General features: G+C 36.1%; 2 protein-coding genes across 3 annotated transcripts in view; one reads left to right on the forward strand and one right to left on the reverse strand.

Annotated features, from left to right (window-relative positions):
• LOC148846848 (P-loop containing nucleoside triphosphate hydrolases superfamily protein) overlaps window positions 1-6,868 on the forward strand; it is a 32,509-nt gene extending 25,641 nt beyond the window's left edge. Inside the window, exons 11-13 of one of the 2 annotated variants that reach the window (XM_088948647.1) lie at window positions 26-196; window positions 429-452; window positions 6,354-6,868. In XM_088948647.1, the coding sequence (XP_088804773.1) occupies window positions 26-196; window positions 429-452; window positions 6,354-6,449 (291 nt within the window). In that variant the 3' untranslated portion in view covers window positions 6,450-6,868. The remainder of the gene's footprint in view (window positions 1-25; window positions 197-428; window positions 453-6,353) is intronic. The other variant, XM_088948648.1, reaches the window with a different exon arrangement.
• Window positions 6,869-15,250: 8,382 nt separating this feature from the next.
• On the reverse strand, window positions 15,251-20,001 carry LOC148846849 (vacuolar protein sorting-associated protein 2 homolog 1). The gene is made up of 5 exons (XM_088950930.1): window positions 19,458-20,001; window positions 18,431-18,561; window positions 17,122-17,226; window positions 15,660-15,920; window positions 15,251-15,520 (listed from the first exon to the last, which is right to left on the reverse strand). The coding sequence occupies exons 1-5, from the start codon at window positions 19,492-19,494 to the stop codon at window positions 15,383-15,385; spliced, it is 672 nt and encodes a 223-aa protein (XP_088807056.1). The 5' UTR covers window positions 19,495-20,001; the 3' UTR covers window positions 15,251-15,382.
• Window positions 20,002-21,725: the final 1,724 nt, after the last annotated feature.

The raw sequence follows: 21,725 nt of genomic DNA on the forward strand, positions 1-21,725 counted from the left end.
GGTTTTCTGTGGTGTCTGGTTTTAGGACAGAGGTGGTTGCACGATAGAAGCCATGTGTAATCACATACACAGGAGTCTGGTGAAGGATTTAAAATATGCGCTGGTATGGGGAACAAGTGCAAGGCACTACCCACAACATTGTGGTCTTGCTCATTCTCTCCATGATGAGGATGTCATTCAGATTGTAAAGAAAAAGGTACATGGACTAGTTTTTGTCAGTTGATTTCCTTGTTTTTCCTTTTTCTAACTTTGGATCAAATTGTTTTAACCTAATTTTGCAACACTCATACCCTATTTCTGCCACATTGATAGATATGGAACCAATCCAATCTGTCCATCAGATAGGGGATCCTTTGGATTGGTCATGCATTTACTTCTTCAATCCATGTCTATCCTATACTCACACTGTTTATTGGGTTTTTTCCCAGGTGATATTTTTCTTTTTGAAGAAGGTAAAGTATTACATTACATTATATTATATTGTATTATATTAATATGGTAATAAGGAAATACATCATCCAATGTACATTGAGAGACTGTTGTACACTGGGAAATTACAAAAAGAAACATATGAAGAGCAATCCAAAAGAAAGGCCCAACTTCCAAAAAAGAACCAAGTTGGAGACTTAGTTCCTCTGTACACCTAACCAAGAATAAAATATTCCTTTGATATTTCTATATATTTCCTCTATTTCAGTGTATTTGCCCCAAAGAATGTGCTGATTTCTATTCCTTTTTCAAAAAATTGTTTTCCAAAACAAAACATTGTCATTTCCTATGTGAATTTGCAATTGATTAATAGATTGTTTGGGGATTCTGAGATGTCATTGCATAGAGAATATAAAGCACTATTCATAGGCTCCCTCTTCTTACCAGGCACCTTTCAAGAGATGCAGTCCATGCTAGGAAAGCTGTTTTTGATGGGATGCAGTCCATTCTAGCTCAAGGGAAAAAACATTTTCCTTCTGGACAGTCAATTTGTTATAAAAAGACTGAACTCAACTTGCCTAAATTTTCCCATGACCAAATTCTTTTCATCATCCACCTTGGTATTAGTTTTTTTTTTTTTTTTTTTTTTTGCTTTGAATCAGATTTAGCAGCCCAGATATTGGATTGATTTCCCAATCTTTTAGTTTCCTTCTAAAGGCAAAACTCTAGATCACCTCATCATTGCCTGTTCATACTTCACAGTAGCACTCTTTATCAGTTACCACAGCATCTTTATCTTGGGTTTGATAAAAAAAGTGAAGGGAATATTTCCTGTAGAGTGAAATCCCCACACCATCTCTGATCATGTTGCCATTTTCCCACCTTATACTTCATTCCTTTTTGAAAATCAGTAAGGACTTTTTGAATATCACTCCAAACTGCACAACCCATGGGGGACAAAGCAGGACCAGGGTCTAATGCAGGAGAACAGGTCTAGCAGATCTGTTCTAGTGATTTTTACAGAAAAACCACTCAAACTGTTTGAGAAATTCAAGAGAAAGAAAGAAAATAGAGCGAATATCCTCTTTTTTCTTCTTTGAACAACAGCTAATAATGTTCTTCTTAAATGAGGCGACCCTCCATGAGCTCCTTATTGTCTAGGCATCACTCTACATGTTAATCTATTTTGGTATTGCCTGATTGTCATAGTTATGTAGTATATCCTAGAGGTAGTCTTTATTTTATATTATGGTGGATTGTTGTTATATCATTTGGTGTAGCAATATAAGACATGCCCTTGCCAAGTTATTTGGTTTTTCATTTGATTGATAGCAACACATTTGTGTTTTATTGGATGGTCATAAGAAATTGTTTTAACTATGTGAACTCATGAAAACCAAATCACCCAAGTATGCATTCACTGAGTGATTTGGTTTATCCTTTTACTTATAAGGTTTTTTAGAAGCTACAAGGAAGTGTTAATCATTATGTGAACTCATCCCTCAACATGTTAGGCTACCTTCATATTCGTTGATATTCCTAGTAAGGTAGGTAGTGTCCATATCATACGGTAGCAGGTAGTTCATGTATTACTTGGGGTAGCAACAACAAGCATGCACTCATTAGGTATTTTTGTCCTTCATTTGATTGATAGAATGTTCGTGTTTTATTGGAGGATTGCAAAAAGGTGTTGTTACCATGTGTACTAATAGAAACCAAATTACCTAGGCATGCAGGTGATTTGGTTTTAAATTTGATTATTAGCATGTTTGTGACTTATTGGAGGCTCACAAGAAATTGTTGTAACCATGTAAACTCATCGAAATCAAATCACCTAGGCATGCAATCACTAGGTGATTTGGTGTTTCTTTTGATTGATGGCATGTTAGTGTTTTATTGGAAGGCCACAAGAAAGTACTGTGACCATGTGGACACATTATAACACACGTTAGGCTACCTTGGCACTTCTTGATTGTCATAGTAAGGTAGTAGACCTTAGAAGTAGCCTCTATTTTTTCATGTTAGTGGGTCATTTTTGTATTATTTGGGATAAGAAAAAGCATGCACTTGTTGGGTGATTTGGATTTTCATTTGATTGTTAGCATGTCTGTCTTTTACTGTAGGATGCAAGAAAGCGTTGTGACCATATGAACTCATTGAAACCAAACCACCCAATCTTGCACTCATTTAGTGATTTGGTTTTTTATTTGATTGATAGCATGCATTGATAGCATGCTTGTGTTTCATTGGAGGGTCACATGAAAGTGTTCTGGCCGTGTGAACTCATTGTTCAAAATGTTAGGTTGCCTTAGTATTTCTAAATTGTCATAGTTAGGTATTAGACCCTAGAGGCAATCTCTATTTTTTCATATGATAGTGGGTTGTTAGTGTGTCATTTGGGATAACAATAAGAAGATGCTCTCATTGGATAATTTGGTTTTTCGTTTGATTTATAGCATGACTTTGTTTTATTAGAGGGCCACAAGTATGTATTTTGGCCATGTGAACATATTGAAAGCAAATCACCTAGGCAAGCACTCATTGGATGATTTGGTTGATAGCATGTTATGCTTTATTAGAGGGCCACAAGACCCTAGAGGCATGCCTTTCAAGGCATCAAGGTGAGAATAGGTGATGGGGCACCTCATTGCCTAGTAGCCAAGGCAATGGCCTTTTTTTGAATAAAACCATGAATCCTAGGACAATTCCCTAGGTTCCATGGCAAGTAACAATCTTTCACTATTAATTGTTTATAATCTTTCTGTCTTGGTGAATGGTGCTTCTTGTGGACGTTTTAAGAGCACAAGGGGACTGAGGCAAGTGGATCCACTTCCCCCCTTTTTTTATTTGTGTGACAGAAGCTTTGAGTAGATTGATGAAAAGGGCCACCTCTGGAGGTTTTATAAAAGGCTTTGTAGTGGGAGGTGAAAGGGTAGGGATTGATGAAAAGGGCCACCTCAGGAGGTTTTATAGAATGCTTTGTAGTGGGAGATGAAAGGGTAGAGTTTTCCGTGCTGCAGTATGTTGATGATACACTTATATTTTGTGATACTTCTCTCGAGCAGCTTAACTATGCAATGGCTGTTCTTTGGTGGTTTGAGATTGTGTCGTGTTTACACATAAATCTGCACAAAAGCGAGCTGGTCATGGTGGGGGAGGTACAAAACTTAAAAAGTTGGTCAGACGAGTGGGGGTGTAGATCAGGAAGCCTGCCTTTGAAATATCTAGGGATGCTACTAGCCACAAAATGCAACTCCAAATCAGTGTGGGAACCCATTGTGAAGAGATTTTATAAGAGGCTGACCTCTTGGAAAGCCAAATACCTTTCTTTTGGAGGAAAAGTTACTTTATTGAAGAGTGTATTGTCTTCTCTAACTATTTATTTGCTATCTTTATATCCAATTCCAACTAGAGTAGCAAATGCATTAGAAAAGAAAATGAGAGATTTTTTATGGGGAGGGTGGAGAGATGAGAAGAAATACAACTTGGTAAGTTGGAAAAAGGTATGTAAATCTTAACTTAAAGGAGGATTGGGTGTTCGGAGAGTGAAGGATGTTAATACAACCCTTTTGGGAAAGTGGTTTTGGAGGTTTGGTGAGAGCCAAGGAGGCCTATGGAAAAAGGTAATAACTGCCAAATATGGGCAGAACCCTGTGGGTTGGGAGCCTGGGGTGTCAAATCAGTCTTGTGGGTGGTGCTCCATTTGGAGGGGTATAAGGAAAGCATACGACCCTTTTATAAAGAGAGTAAGGTTTAAGATTGGAGACGGCCATTAGGTAAAAATCTGGAGAAATGTAAAAAGAAAGATGGGTTGAGCCTCTATTTTTGGCCTAGGGAAGGAAGAAAAGAAAAGGATGAAAAAGGAAGAACAAGAAGAAAATAATCAATGTGTTGATTGGGCAAAATTTTGAGTTACCAGTTCTAGTTTTGAAGTAATCTCTATTTTTTCATATGTTAGCAGGTTGTCTTTGTATCATTTGAGGTGGGAAAAGGCATGCACTCATCAGGTGATTTGATTGTTATGATTTTCGTGTTTTATTGTAGGGTTGCAAGAAAGTGTTGTGACCATGTAAACTCATCGGAACCAAATCATCCAGGCATGCACTCACTGGGTGATTTGTTTTTCATTTGATTGATGGCATGTTTGTGTTTTATTGTGGGGTTGCATGAAAATGTTGTAGTCATTTGAAATAACCACTCTATATTTCTAAATTTTCATAGTAAGGTCATACACTCTACAATCTCTAGTTTTTCATATGTTAACGAGTTGTTAGTGTGTCATCTGGGGTAGAAACAGTGGGATGCACTCATTTGATAGTTTGGTTTTTCGTTTGATTAATAGCATGTCTATGCTTTATTAAAGGGTCACAAGTGCTGTGACCATGTCAACACATTGAAATCGAATCACCCAGGTAAGTAGTCATTCAGTGGTACTCACTGAGTGATTTGGTTTATGGCATGTCACACTTTATTAGAGGATCAAAAGTAAGTGTTGTGACCATCGCATGTGAACTCATTACTACACATGTTAAGGTATCTTTGTATTTCTTAATTGTCAAAGTAAGGCAATGGACCCTAGAGGCATAGTTTTCAAAGTGTTGAGGTGAGGCTAGGTGGTGGTTTTTTTTATTGAATAAAAAACCCATCGTTCACTATTAATTATCGCCTATTTGCCTACATGATGGGATTTTTTTTGAATAAAACCATGAATACTAGGGTAATTCCCTAGGTTCCGTAGAAAGAAGCAACCATCTTTTGAAACACAGAAATTCAACATATTCATGGAAAAATGAAATAAAGAAGAGGAAATTCAGAAAATAGAGGGGCTGTGCCTCTATTTCTGTTTTAGGAAAAGAAGAAAAGAAAAGAGAGGGTGAAAGAAGAAGAAGACGATGATGATAATGTGTTGATTGGATAAGTTTTGAGTCCGAGGGTTCAAGTATACATGTTGATTGAACCCTAACAAATGAGAAAAATAATAAAAAGAAACTAGTATTTTAACTTAAACTGAATTAGTTTAATAATATCTATTTTATTATTATCATCTCAAAAAAGTTAAGAATATAGAAGTATCCAAGAGCACTGTGTAAAAAGTATCTTGGTGATAAAGCAAGGTGACCCTCCATGAGGGCCTTATTTCCTTGACAGCTACGGGCCTGACACAGCTTCAAACCACCTTAGATTGTAACCCAGGTTGGTCAGCTGAACCATCAAGGAAATATATAGTATCATCTGCAAATTGAAGTATAGGAACTTGCTCCATATTGTCACATGCTTTAAAGCCCTGAATGAACCCCCCTTCAACTGCCTGTTCTTCCATAACACAATTAAAGTGGAATGAGGGCACCTTGCTTAGGTTCCTAGAGATTTTAAAATTTCCACATGATGCTTCATTGGAAAGGATGGAAAAAATAGGTGTGGTAATACATACCTTAATTCGACTCCATTTAATGAAAGCCCAAAAAAAGACGTATAGTTTGGGCCTCCCAGGAAGCTGGGACTTTTGATTCTTAGCCCATGAATGAATATCAAATAAAGGGGGCATGAGTCTTTTTTTTTTTGGAATCCCAACGAAGCTGTCATGGTGTAGACTGGAAACTGCTAATCAACTTGCTATTGATTGGGAGGCTTCATAAGTTGTACTTCTGAACCCGTAGTGTATCTTAGATTCGTAGTCTAACCATTGCTGGGAAAAAGTTGTGATGTAATAGCGTGTACAAATCAAATGGGGTAGTGAAGATGAGATAATTATAGATATGCCATTCAATATATTGAATAAAGCCTTGCTTGGAACAAGGAGAGTTATTCCTTCAGGCTAGCAAGTTTTGAACCATTTATCGGAGAAATCCAACTATTGTTCTGTTGATAGGCATTTCCTATTCATGTCTATGCTCACTAAGAAAGCTAATGTTTATATCCTTCAGGAGAAGGAAGAAGGGGGGAGAGGTCGGTTCAAGTCCCATTCAACAGCCCCAGCACGAATATCTGACAGAGAAAAGAAGGCACCATTGAAGACTTGAGTACGCCGGTTAATGAGGTCTGCAATTGCTAGCATTCTGATTGTTGTAGAAGAATATGAGTGGCTAAAAGGTATAATTTATTTGCATAGGGTAATGTCATGCAACTTTTTCCTGCATGCTATATGCCGTCTTATCTCAAGATTGACAATGATTAAAACTGAAGAGTACATCTCAGGTTATCTAGTCGTGTTTCTGTAGCGGTAGATGGAAAATGGGTCTATCAGATATGATATTTTGGTCCACATGTTGTATCAAATAGGTTGAATTTCAGTCAACTTCTACAGATATGATTTTTTTGTAGAGAAATTGTTATTACTCTGAGTCCTTCAAGACAGCTACTAGCTTCTACAGAGGTGTAGTTTGGGGTGAAGTTCTTTATTCCTATGTTATTATTGATGTTGATCCTTTTGTTGTATTAACTGTCAAATGAGTTGCATGTGCTGGTCTAGTCTAGAATGGTATACAGTATGAAAGCCTTGAAAACGTTAATACTCATTATGTATTCAGCTTCTACAGAGGCGTAGTGTGGGAGAAGGTCCTTCGCTTTATGCGCATGGTTTTGTTGATTCCTTCCCTTAACCGGCCCTCCCATCGGTCATGCCGAGTGCTCGTATGTATGATAACTCAATTTTACCGTAAACTTCCTTTATTCCCCCTCTGGGATTTGGATCTTTATTGGCTTAAGAGGTCAAAAATTTTCTTTTACGAACTCAGGCGGAAAACTTACCAACAAAGAGGGTGGGGAAGTTAACCTTTTATAAGGCAACATCTATACCATAGGAATGAATATAGGATAGAGGCTGAGTTTTTTTGTTTTTTTTTTTGATGATAAGATAAGGCTGAGTAAGCCGTCTCTGGGATGATCTCTACGTTAAAATTGTACCGAATAGGGATAACGACAGGAAATCAGGAATGTTCTGAAGAAGAACCGAAGGCAAATGAATGAAAAAGTATGAAAATGGTTTGGGAAGGAAGTTCCATTGAGCGTCCATGCAACGTTTGATCTATGTAAGCCTGCGACTGAGATGAGGATCTCCTGAAAGAAAAGAACCAGCCATGCATCAGAAACATCTCCCAAAAATTTAACAATGTATAGTAGATATTCCCAATTTGTGACTAGATGCCATACTTTCAGAGTGTTCTCATGGCTTTTGCTTTGTATGGGTTAAAAAAAGTCACCCCTTTTGTAAATAAATGACTGGCTTTGTCATATAATAAGATATAATTGCAATTAACTAGTTTAATTCCATTGCTTATAACTAATCTTTTAGGCTATGTTTGGTTTGAAGGAAAATGTAGGGAAAGGTAGGGAAATCCTTACAAACCTTGTATTGGTTTCCCTGTCAGATTTCCCTGTCTTTCCCTTCCTTTCCCTATCATTTCCTTCAAAGCAAACATAGCCTTAATATCTACCAAGTGGTAAAATCTTGAACTGCCAACATGATAACACGGGTTCAAGCTTGAGAGTGGTCACTTTTTGTGCAAAAAAAGTCAAAGGTTAGGTCTTTCTACTAGTAGAAAGGAAAGCATGTGCAACATGCTATGTAGCCCAATCACAAGTGAAGGCTCTAGGGATTCTTACAGTTAATCAGATATATAGTATCCTAACATGGTTAGAAAAGGCATGGTACCCGAAAAACTTAAGCCAACATGACCTTGAATGAATTCAAGTTGATTGGTTACAAATTGGATGATATCCGTTGATTGGTTATCAGTTTTTTAGGTACCATGCCTTTTTTGGTGCCATAATCGGACCTCTGTTCATTTAACCTCTCCATATTATCTATTTATATGACACATAATAACTTATGATGGAATTTTACCAATGTGATTGACTTACGAGGATTTAAAAATTTAACATGAATATAAAATGTAATATCAGATGAGCATAACTTACAATTTTTTTTTTTGGAAGGGAAAGCATCCATTTTAAAAAACTCCCTGATCAACAAAATTTTGAGTTTTAAAATTATTCCCAATAATTGAATTTGAACGCTTTCCTGACCAAAGCCGAATCTAAAAGAACAAGTTGGCGAGTTGTGTCATAAAGGAGGAAAGAAAAAAAAAAAAAAAAAAACAGTTGTGCCATCAAGAAAAGTTTGAAGATATTTTTTTTTAGTAGAGTGTAGAGAATGAATGAGGTCTGGTCTTGTGTGACCCTCCTCTCCCAAACCCAGAAGGGAAAAATGACAATAAATTAGCAACTGGACACGTGTAATGAGAAACCTGTCACAGACTGAATAATGCAAATTCACGACAAGTGCAGTGCAATAGGTGCAGCAGATGCAGACTTCTGGCGAAGAGGACATTTCCAGCCATTCTCATGTCTCCATCTTGAAATCTCCATATTCCTTCTCTCAGATATATATATCTTCAAGAAATCCCTTAAAAGTCATGTCAATATGCATGCAATACTTCTATTACGAATGGGCTGGGAACATAATTTCTTATAAGCCCCCAAAAGAAATACTCCTGGATGGGCGGCTACCAAAATTCTTAAACTGAAAATTTCCGAAAATTTTTCATCATAGAGAACATAATAGCGTATTGTTGAGGATCAGCAGTTTTAAATTCATACATTACTGTACAATATGAATTATCAGTATCAACTAGAGATAATACTAGGGGTGCAAGTCAGGCTGAATTAGTAAGGCTGGAATCAACTCTAATCCAATCCGAGTTATTGAACCTTCAACTCCTAATCCAACCCAATAAACTTGAATTGGATTGGCCCAATTTCTTCCATCTTTTTTTTTTTTTGCTAAAATATTATTTAAAAAGAGCTAAAGATTCGCAGAACAAGGTTAAATGCTTAAAGCATTATTATATGAACAAAGTTATGGTGCTTTAGGAATCATCTGAATATATGGACGCACAGTTGCATACATGCATAAATGTATATTTATATGCACAAAACACGTAAACATGCCAAATTGAGGTTGGTTTAAGTTACCCAAAACCTATCTCATCCCTATGTCAAAATGTTAAATCCAGTTCATACTTTTCAATACCATCCCAAACCCAAACTTCCACACGAACCCAATTCAACTTGATTTTTAGGATGGGTTCATATTTTTTAGATTTAGTTTGGGCTAATCCTACCCAAGTTACGTTCCTAATAAATAGTAAATACCAATTAGTAATTTGAACAGTTTAAACGTAATTTTTTTAAAATTTTCTATATAATCCAGAGTGGATTATTAGACAATTTTTTCAAGATCCACTAAATAAAGACCTTACAATAATTGGGCTTGAATCTGCTATCCACGAACTGTTCCCACATTTCTATTCATGAGACATTATAGTTGTGCATTGGGAATATCTCCCTTATCATTCATAGGGAGATTTTTCCAATACACGGTAGTAGTACTATGTGGGTAAGAATGTGAGAACAACCTGTGCGTAACGAGATCCTGAGTGACAATAATCTGCAGTTCAGAACTAAAAATAAAAAAAGATGGTAGGGTCGTTTGTGACATAAATCTCTGCCGTCACAGCTAAGTTGAAAACATGAAACATGGTCAAGTCCCAAAAGTTATGGTCGATCATTTCTTCGGTCTTTGAGAGGGAAAACTGAAAAGTTTCCTGTGATTACCCTGCCAAATTGAATTTAATACTTACAAAACTGTTCTCACTACGGGGAGTAAAAAAATCGAAAAACCAAATCAATCGAAAAAACCAACCAAAACTTAATCAAAAAATCGGTTAATCGAATCGGTTGATTTAGTGTTTTTAAAAAAACTGAAAGTATTGATTCGGTTTCGGTTATCTAATATAGAAAACTAGTGATTAACCGAACTGACCAGTATACATATATTTCTATATATTTATATATATTATATATTATATTATAAATTAATAAATATGCATTATATATAAATATATATTTATAATATATGAAATATTATTTATTATTTAAAATGTAATATATATATATATATATATATAAAATTTTTCATAATATATATTATAAAAATTAAAAAACTAAAAATCTAATAAATCGAACCGATCAACCGGTTAACCGACAGGTCTTGATTTGATTTCGGTTACCGATTTTCCAAAAACCAATACTATCAGGTCAATTGCAAAATATGCCCTATGATTGGAATAACGGAACTTTAAGCACCCCTATTTCTCACACCATCCTTACAGCACTTTATAGTAATGCATTTGAGAATATCTCCCCATAAATAAAAATATATAAGTACCGAGATGTTTGTAATGCACGATTTAAAAAGGCTGTGAAAACGGTTATCTGATGATCAAATCCGAACTCCAACCCGAAACCCTCCGGTAAATTTTGAACACGCCAGTGTTCAATGAGAAAGACAAAATATAATATCAAATTGATTTTTAATTAAATAAAACAATTGCGTGTTCAAAATTTAGTGGAGGGTCTTGGATTTGTCATGTGACAGGGAGAGAGATGTTGATGATGATTAATAATAGCTTGTATACATTCAATTCAATTCAAATGGTATACATGCTTTTCACTCATCCATCATTCTCTTGGCTGTTTATGTGGAAAGCACGTGGCTTTTAAATTTTAAAATTTTAATTATTGGATGGGCAGACCATCCAATAATGAGCTCCCTCGACTCCATAACAGTCAGATATTTACAGGTAATAATAATTAAATATTAATAATTACCTAGCTAGCTACATGGATACATATATCCATTCATTATTAGTCACCATCTTAAACACCTCTTTAAGCTTCAGGCCAGCAGGCCTCTGAATTCTGAAATCTGATCGAATATGGAGGAAACTGCTCTAAGCCCTTTAATGGCATCTTCTTCCCCTCCCACACTTTATCAGAAAACCAACTTGGTCCCGTTCTACTACAGCCTATTGGTGATCGGATCGGCTGCCGTGGTTCTCGTGGCATACAACTTATTCATCATGGGATGCTGTACACAACTGCGTTTCTGGAGATCATCGCACCAGAGCCATCCACCCCAAGAAACAAGCCAGACTTTCCAGAACCCCTACTACTACTACTACAATGGCTTAATTTCAACATTCAAGTACCAGAAAGGGGAGAAGGGTGAACCATCTGCTGCTTCCGACGCTGAATGCTCGGTTTGCTTGTCAGTTTTCGAAGATGGCGAAGATGTTCGGCAGCTGTGTCTGTGTAAGCACTTGTTCCATGCTCCTTGTATAGATATGTGGCTCTACTCTCACTCCAATTGCCCACTTTGTCGCACCGCCCTCGAGCTGCCGGTTTCTTATCCTCGGAGATTATTGACAGAGGAGTCCCGACAAAGTTCGCCGAATTCCGCCAGCCCAGTCTGACTGACTCTTGAGTTCCTTTCTTCTCTTCTTCTTTTGTCCATCTTGTTCATTTATAGTTTCCTTCTGTTAAATAATTTATGGTGTATGTGGATCTTTGACGGAGTGATTATTAATTCTTTTCCTTCATAAGGCAAACTGATCAAACATTGTAATTGTGTGTGTGTGTGTGTTTTATTTTTTTGGATATTGGAAAATGAAATTCTTCGATTCAAAATTTTGCTGAAACTTCACGAAAATTCAGTTTCGGTATAGGCTGCAAACGGGATGGGATCAAATCAGACATAAGGTCGATTCAAATTTACTTTCATTTATATTCTGATTCAAATCAAATCTTATCCTTAAAATTTATACCCGATATTGAATCAAATTCAGATCGGAACGAAAATGATCAAAATGTTATATATTATTAATAAAATGACTTAACTTTAAATATTGTATATCACGAACAAAATATGTTGAAAACAAATTTATGAAAAATTGATCAATGACCCTTGTTAAAATCACAATATTTAAACCAACTTTACTAATAGATAGAACATAAATTTTATGTAGTCCATATTTTACTCTATTATCAAAAAAAAAAAAAAAAAGAACATAGATTTTAAGTATATACGTTTATATCAGATGGAATTGGTTTAAATAGGGGTCTAGCCATATTTGATTCAAGAGTTCAATTCTTGATAAATTCATTAATATTGGTTGTACATTAAATATAGATTTCAACCAATTATATTAATTTACTTTTCATTAGTTTATATTTCATAAAATGTACTTGCCATTACATTAAACCAATCATGTCTATTGTTGATTGATGTAGCATATGCACTATACATTTTGCGTTAATTCAATTATAAAAGAATCCAATTTGGATCACCCTTAACCTGATTGAATTTGAAGTCAAATTCAGACAAACAAAATATTTGCAGCCATATTTCGGTAAGTTACAGTTTAATGTGGCCAAAATTTTAAATATTTTGATTTAGGGAAATCTGTGCTTCTGGAAATAAATGCACAGATAAATTTTGATAAATACAACCTGATTGGAATACCAATTTATTGATTATAAATTTTTCTTAAAAAACTCAAAATATTTTAAAATAACCAAAAATTCTATTTTTAAGTTTTGAACTAGGGTTTTGTTCTTATGGGCATATCCACGTGTCCTAAAGACGAGATAAAGCCGGTTCCCCAAGATCCCACTTGATTTAGCCCCCTCTTCCAAAATAATAATAATAATAATAATAATAATAATAATAATAATAACCCTATACATGGACACTGGGATATAAATCAGATTATTGGAGGGGAGGGTAGGGAAGGGTGCAGTGACTCATTTATCTTGTCAAACTCAGGGTGGGTGGTTAGTGGGTAAACCAATACAACCTATTGGATTCATATATACTCACGCAGATAAGACTTTATTTAATAAAAAAACATCTAATAATAATATCAATTATAACACTAAATTAATAAAATAATCTGATGGAGCCTAAGCCTAACACAAACAACCTTTACTTTCTTTAAACTTCAAATTCAAGCCTGGACCACCTTTGTATCAACCAAAAGATTTAAAGTAACATAAGATATGCACTATGCAGTATTTGATTTGAAGGGACCCACATGTGGTACAGGTGGAATGCTGGGGTATCTGTATAATTTCACTTGTAGAGAAAATAAAGTCTTAATTAATTATTGAAATCATAGTATTAATAAGTTCTACTCTGGTTTAGTAAGTGTATCCGTGCATTTATTCATTTATTTGTTAGTGTTATTTATGTATTCATTCATGGGAATTATAATTTATAAGAATTTCTAACGTGTGTGTGTTCGTGGATATCATACTCTTGTCTATGCTCAATACTCTTTATGATACTAAAAGCTGACTTTGCTTCAGTGTCACACTACCAAACCCATTTGGAATCGGATAACAGATAAAGATTAGCGGTTTACCTGAACCAGACCCAAACTGACCTTTTATTGGATCAGATCAAATGGACCAAGAAGCTCGCTCCTCTTGTTTCTACTTTCTACTTTCTACTGAGGTTAGGTTACATCACGCCGACTTTCTAATATATGTGGGCATGGCAGTTGCAGGTTGCAGCGTAGCTCAGCTCTACAACTCAATTTTGTGAGTATTCTAATCATAATAACTGGTAATGTTTTGGATTTTACACGTACATTCTATCATCGATTCTTTTTCTTTTTATAAGACGGTAAAGCATCTGCCGTATTCGTTGCCCCAATCTTGATCTTGTCGCATATTTGGAAAAATCGAAATAATCAAGTGTTTAAAAATAGGGACTTGTATCTCCCCTCCTTGTCCTGTTAGGTAAAAGCCAAACAACATATTTGGAGTTTTTATCAGTGGGGAAGGTAGCCCATCCATTTCCCAAGTGATCTGCTCCTGTTGATTCTGTTATAAAAAATCAAAAGGTAATGGAGAATGTGTCATTGATGGCATTGCTTATAATTCGACTGGTTCAGCTTTAACTCTAAGTTATTGCTCTTGGCCCCATTTGGTTGTGCATCGATTAATGTTACTGGGCATGGGCTGCTTGGTAAGGTCCTTCGCAAACAAAATGGTGATTACAAAAGATGATTCGAACATTGTTGTTGAATGTGACTCCCTCTAGGATATTGTTGTTCCAGCTTGGAGTTTCAGATCGATTATTGAGAATTGTTATGAGTTTTACACCGGGTCTTTGGTCTCAACGTTTACTACTCCCGTTGTTATATAGAAAAGCCAATGCAGCGGCCCACTGATTGGCTTATTGTGGTTACGCTAAGTCGCTAATCCTTCTTGTGATGATACATATTCGGGTGAACTTCGTTTTATTTGTTTTAGTGGTTTCTGGTCTTTTCTTGTTTTGTCTCCCCAATCTTTCCAAAAAAACAAAAATTCTATAATCTGGACATAACTAGAAACCACCTGCAACCAGGTTCTGGCATTTTTACTTCACATGAATTACACGTGGTCATAAATTCAACTCTGAATTTCAGAATCCCAACCAAATTTCAGAATGCTATGCGGACGGCCCCTAACCTCTCAAATCCTTATAACGAGAGTACGACTAACATCCTGCTCCTAATATTTTCAACTCCTTCCTTTCTGTCTGTGATCATTATTCGTTTATGTGCTTTACCTGTATACTTTGCTCAGTAATGCTTTGGTGTTTTTCTTAAAAAATGGTAATACATCACACCTAGAGGCTTACACCTCACGCAACTAGAAGTTCAAGCGCATCGCCCTGGACTTCTGCATCTGTAAAACCATTGATTTTGATTTTTGGATAGGCTGTTGGCTACCTAGTGGACCTTGTAATTGACCTAATGCGATAACATGAACAGATCCATAATATGGGGTTTGACACACCGTCCCAGTTTAGGCCAATGACACATCCTCTTTCCAGATTAAACATCTCTGTTTGTCTTTTCCTAGTCCTTCAAACAAAGCATGTCAACTTGTACCAGTGTTTACATGCATAAATGCATGCATGGTCAAAGACTGAACAAAGAGAACTTAAAGGGGAAAACTTTCAAAATCTGCATAATCAGACATAATTTCACTCATATTACAAGAGACTTTATATTCTCATTTCACAGTAGAGCTCGTGTTTCTTTCATAATGAGGATAACACTTACATTCTTCTTAAATTGTCTAACCTTGCCTGTAGCTCATCATCTATCCCACTATCCTCATTGCCTGTTGATTCAGCTTGGGCAACTTTAGCCTTTGCAGCTGGTGCAGCCACTGCGGCTGAGGGGGCATTCAATAACTGTACATAAATTAGATACAAAAGAGAGAGAGAAAAATTATTATCATTATTTGCCACACAGGTACACTTGACATAAAAGAAAACCATTCTGCCCATATTCACCATAGAAACAAAGAAACAAGTGAAATGAAAGACATACCTCTGAATTGATGTCAATTCCTATTTCATCAAGCACCTGATTCACAAGCTCGTCTGATTCTTCCTCTTCCTCATCCCCTTCCAAAGCATCATCAATGGCTTCTCCCATTACCTCTGTTACCATTTCCATCTTCTCATTTTGCCTTTCAAATTCTTGCATTATTTTCTGCAACGATGGCAAGTTCATCTGTCTATTCATCTGCCCCATTGCCTTTGTAACACCTTTCATGGCCTCCCCCATTGCTTGTGTTGATTTCAATGTCTGAAAATTTTCATACATGTAAACTTTCAAACATGACAGGGATAGTTTATTGAAACTTCCTGTAACTAGTATTTGTGTGCCTAGTAAAAGCAACTAACATGTAGAAGCCCCTAAGAGACCAATGTAGGGTGGCGCATTTGCTAAGCAGTCACTGCACCTCTTTGTGTTAAGGAACTAAAGCTTCTTAAGTTAGAAGTTGCTCTAAACATAAACAAGCATCTCTCTACTAACAAAGTTCTTTCCAAGTCTAAAACTGGTAAAGAAATTCTAGATCCAGGCCAATAGACTTATTAGGGGTGGCCATGAGCCGAGCTTCTCATGAGCTATTCGAGCTCAGCTCATGAGCTTAGTAAAATAAATAAATAAATTTTATTATATATATAATAATAATTTTATTTTTTATGTAAAATAGTAAATAATTTTTATAATTCTTATTTGTTGTTTGTAAATAAAAAATATTTTTATATGTATAATTTTTTTAGAAAAAACTTGGCTTGTAATGTGAGTCATATCAGTTGTGCGAGGACCAAACAACAGAAGATCTAACCTTAAAGCTGCCTGAGTACGATAAAAATCCAGCAGTATTATTTTTGTCTATTTATGGTACAAGTGAACCTTTCCTTCTACCTCATCAAATTCATTCAGCAATCTTAAACAAAAGAATTCAAAAATCATTTTGTAATCCCAGTTATAAGCCCTTTCCTGTTCTTCCAATGATATTCAAATTGTGCTCTTCATGTTTCTTCCAGTGTTGCTGTTAATTCTCCAGCAAACACCATAGGTGGATAAAGCAGATCTGAACATCAGCGGCTTCTATTAGTGGGGGAAAGTAGGCACTAAAGTAGAAATTTAATTAAATTATGAAGGATTCTGGAAGTGGATGGTTTAACCACACCTACTAGGGACCCATGAGAATTAACCTTTCTTTTCTAATTTGGGTGTATTACCAAAAGAATGTAACTTACCTAGTCATATCATTCCAGGGAAGAAACCATACTTAACAGCTATACATTGACATCATAAACAATTAGCAATCCACAGACATCATATTGCTTACTATATCCAGTCACCAAGTGCAATAAAATAAAAAATAAGAAGCGGACAATAATAAGTAGGAAACTAAAAGGCAAGGAAAGATGATAAATCCCAGGAAGATACTTTATAACTTGCAATAGAAAAAAACAATATGTGCCAAATTTACCTGAATTCGAAGAGCAACACCTTGAAGTTGCGACTTAAGCTTATAAAACTTTTCAATTTGATGCCGCGTTCTAATAAGGTCTTTTGCCATTATTTTCACAGCTCCCTGAAAAAGAAAAGACCTCAATATCAGCAAATATTTGGTTCAGATGGCCATGAAGCTTTTCCCATTTGGTCCTTAATCAAAGTATCACACTACTCACATATTCTACTGCACATTCTAAGGCAATGCTAAGTGACGGGAGCACCTTGTTGCCTAGGCACCCACCTAAATGCCACCTAGGCAATGAATTTTTTAAATGAGAACCTGAATCCTAGAGTAGTTCCCTAGATTTCATAGAAATCAGCAATCATCTTTCACTAATGATTACTAATAATATTTATCAAAAAAGTATAAGCTTCATATCAAAACATAGAAAATAAACATATTCATGACAAGAAAATGAGGAAACAAAAGAAAACTCAGAAAATCAATCATCCTCATCAATGGTATCGTTGTCTTTGTTTTCACATATGACAAAACCATTTATTATACTTTTCCTTATTTAGTCACCCATTGGAACATTGTCCATTTCCTTAAAAAAATCCGATTTAAATAAGTACCAAGCATAAATCAACTTAAATCAAATGAAACCAACTCAACCAAGCCTCAAGTCAAATCAAACTTAAGTCTGATTTATCCCTCTACAAGAGGGAGAATGGAAATGCTTCCAATGGGGCAAGGGGCCTCAAGGAGAACATTGAAGGCTCTCAAATAGATTCCCTTTCAAGTCAGCAGCCGAAATGCCTTCATATTTATTTATGGCCAATGACCAATTATGTTTCACCATTTCATTTCATAAGGGGCCACATCCTCTGTTAAGTTATTTGCTTTCAAATCTTTGCTTCACTACTTAAACCCACATCCTTTCATCCTTCCTCTAGCTCTTTCAGAACCCTCCATTTTCATCATATTACTCTTCACTGGTGTTCTCTGTGCAAGACATGATCAATCCTCTACCTTCCAACAGCATCATAACCACACGATTTATTACATATAAAATATAAAAAAAATAGTACCTGGAAATAACAACATGAAAAGGATTTTGAGAACCCAACCAAGAAGAAAATCCAATATATTTCAATAGATAGAACAAATGATGAAATGATGGATAAGATAGAAGCCCAAGCAAAGTTGGATGGACTGATGAATGACTTAGGGCTGCTGTGCCAAACTGTAGACAGATCATATGCGCGATCAAACTGCTATAAAAATGAATTGCTAATTGGATAGAGAATTAAAAATAAATAGGTTGGAAAGAATAATGCACCATCTGTCCTTGCTTGGCACTTTTCTTTATCTCCACAATAAGCTTCTTCTCTTGTGATTGCAGCCCTTGTCTCTCCCTTTCAATTTCTCTAATGGATTTGTCTAGCATCCTCTTATTTTCCCGCAGAAGCTCTACAAAATACAACCATTATTAAAGGTGCTCATGTAGGTGACTATCTCACGTCTAGGCAGGAACTGAAACTAGAATAGCAAGGATGAATCGAAGTAATGATCTAGATTCTCGTGGACCTCCATGTAGTTGATCAAGCAAATGCCCAATTGACCCTATAGTCTTATTAAGTGTCTGGTTGTTGCTTTACATTTTACAATAAATTACCTCCTACAAAATTTGAGTAAAAATCATGCTCTAATCTACCAACATGATCTAGAGTTCATTTTACAGCATTAGAATATCTTTTCCGTTTTTATATTTAACAATTATTGGATCACAAAATCGTGTAACCCAATGATAGAATATCGTATTGTGCAAGATTTTGCATAAATACAATGTATGGTTTATCATACTCAGGAATCTAATTATAGAAGAAAAGCAACAGAAAAATACGATATACCAAAGTTTGACTAAATTTGACCACCACTGGCTTCGTAAAAAAAAAGAAAAGAAAAAAAAAAAGACTAGATTTGACCACGATTACTTTGGTTAGCCTCATAAAGTCCTTTTGAAACTTATGATAATTAGCATAAAAGTTCTATCAAAACTTGATACATATAAATAAACCGAAAGAAAAAATAAATGTGGTTTAGGAAACTGGAAACCCTAAGTTTCGTTGGCGTAATTGATAAAATATCGAACTTGATCGCTTTAATGCCCTTTGATCCTAGCGATGATTAAAATTTCTCTGTAATTCAGTTCAAAGGGGCCCTCTTGATTTAAAATATGTATGAGCTAAAATTACAGAAATTTTAACCGAAAAAAGTTGTGAAAAATGGATTGAGAATGAACATTCAAGCCAAATAATAAAAGATAAAAAAAAAGAAACCAAGTATAGCACAATCGAAACATATACCTGCGGGGGTTTTCCTCTTGCCAAACAGGAAACTCATCTTGTTTTGGCGAAGTAGCGATGCTATAACGTGCCCAACTGCAATGAAAATATCGTTCTGGTACGATCGTATGCGCTATGCAGCAAAGCTCTCTTTGTATCTCCCTCTTTCCCTCTTTCTCTTATCCCACACATAATCATCGTCTTTTAAAATCAGAGAAGGTTGCTTCCATCACCCGACTTTCTTTTGTTTTATTTGTTATTAGTTGTTAACAACTTGTTAAGCGGCATCGTACTCGTAAAGTCGTAGCTGAAGCCTGAGGGAAAAACAGAACCCGGAAGGGAAATCTTTAGCTGTTTGGCTGTTTGCTATAAAAACCCTAAAAACAGCAGCCTGGGCTGTTTCCTGTTTGTGTTTGGGTGGCTGGCTGCCTGGCTCAGTCCTCAGTGGCTCTAGTCTTTATTGACACGTGGAAAATACAGTTGGACCCACCTTGCCCGCGCATTTGGAATTTTGGATTCGACCCGTTAAGCCTTTCAATTTCAGCTCGGGAGTCACGGATCTTCCGATATCCATGACTGATGACTCCCTTTTGTAATCTTACCGAATATCAACGGTAGGATAGGAATGGTAATTTTCCCAGTTTTGTGGATTGGGGACAGCCAGACAGGGATGATTTTCTCCCCAGAGGGATCAGGGATGGGATGGAGAAATCTTCTTTTGTATTGGTTGGGATGGGAGAGCACTCCCTGCCCCAAGGGTCCCCTGATCCATCCTGTGGAGAGAACACTCTTTGTTGAGTATTTATGTTTTTATCATGAATTAATCAATGAATTTATGTTAATATCTTTAAAAAATATAGTTGAATATATTTTGGATTTATTTTAATAAGATTAAAATTGTAATTATTTTATTTTAATTTTTTAATAAAATATAAATAAAAAATAGAATGAATTTGATTTCATTAAAAACACATTTGGTGGGGAATGGAGATCCCTGTGGGATGGGGAAATCCCTATCCTCGTTGGCTCTCGTCCCTGTCTCATTTCGTTGCCATTCCTAACAGCAAGTAAGCTCAAGCTTTTACTTTTTACTTTTATTATTATTATTTTTATCTTTCTAAGCAGGTCTCCAATATTGAGTTTATCAAGAGAGAGTAGTAGTTCATGAACTAGTACTACTCACTAGAGCTCACATGTGATATAAGAGGTGCAAATGGGCTAGGATGGGCCAATAAGATTTTATAGCCTATCGGCTTATTGGTCTTTCTTGGATGAGCTGTGGGGACCATAGGCTGGAGATGTGCCTCCTCACAAACTGCTATTGAAATGGAATGGACCTAAGCTAAATTAGACTGCCCCAATGGACCCTGATATGAAACTCATAAGGGGGCTGGACCGACCAATTGGGACAAATTTTTCTATGTACACGACGGAGAGAACAACCTATTGGGCTGGCCCAGATTGATTTTGCCAGCAATTAATGGGTAGATCGATCTTGGGCCCTACTCCACTACTATAAAAGTGGGCCGAGATTTCTTTAGTTTTTCCAACGCTAGGACAGGCCCATTTGGGCGAGCTGTTTAAGACGTAGGCAGAAGCAGGCCTTAACTCATCCTGATCCCTCTCTGCAACATACTTATAATGTTAAAAATCATGAATGGATTTTCTCTCCGGATGCTATATGTTTCTTCGTGTATGCAGATTGCAGACGACCAAGGGTCGTTAGGAGAAAGAAACTGAGCCAAATGGGCTAACTGCTAAGCACATCCACCCTCAGTCTAACCATAACCGGGATGATCATAAATATCACATGTATGACAGATGGTTTGTGTGTATGTAAAGTAAAAATATTGTTGCGTTTATATTTTCATTCTTTGATATGACACAGCAAAGGCATTTTCTCTTGGAGAGTGCATGAAAGCATGAGAGAGATTATGTGATTTGAACAACAGTCCTTCATCTGCTGCAACAACTTTCAATCCCTGTTGTTGTTGTCGTTATTGTTATTGTTGTTACAATTTCAGAAGTTGAATCCAAAGTTCGATTAAACACAGGCTAAGGTGCCGATTTTGATATTTTCTCTTTCTAATATATCCTGATCAGTCTTCTGAATCTGAAACAAGAACAGACATCGACTCGTTGATGTGGGGATCGACCGAGGTCCGGTTGGGGTTGGGGAGAGCATTTATCCAATTTTAAATGGGTCGGAGGCCCCATGTAGATGTAGTTGTCATTCTTTAAATCAGTTCAGCCACTTCAAAGCGTTATCAAAATGGCTCTTAATTCTTG

The sequence above is a fragment of the Nelumbo lutea genome, chromosome 6, assembly GCF_056320005.1.
Source record: "Nelumbo lutea isolate HS-2025 chromosome 6, American lotus-T2T, whole genome shotgun sequence".
NCBI classification, from domain to species: domain Eukaryota; kingdom Viridiplantae; phylum Streptophyta; class Magnoliopsida; order Proteales; family Nelumbonaceae; genus Nelumbo; species Nelumbo lutea.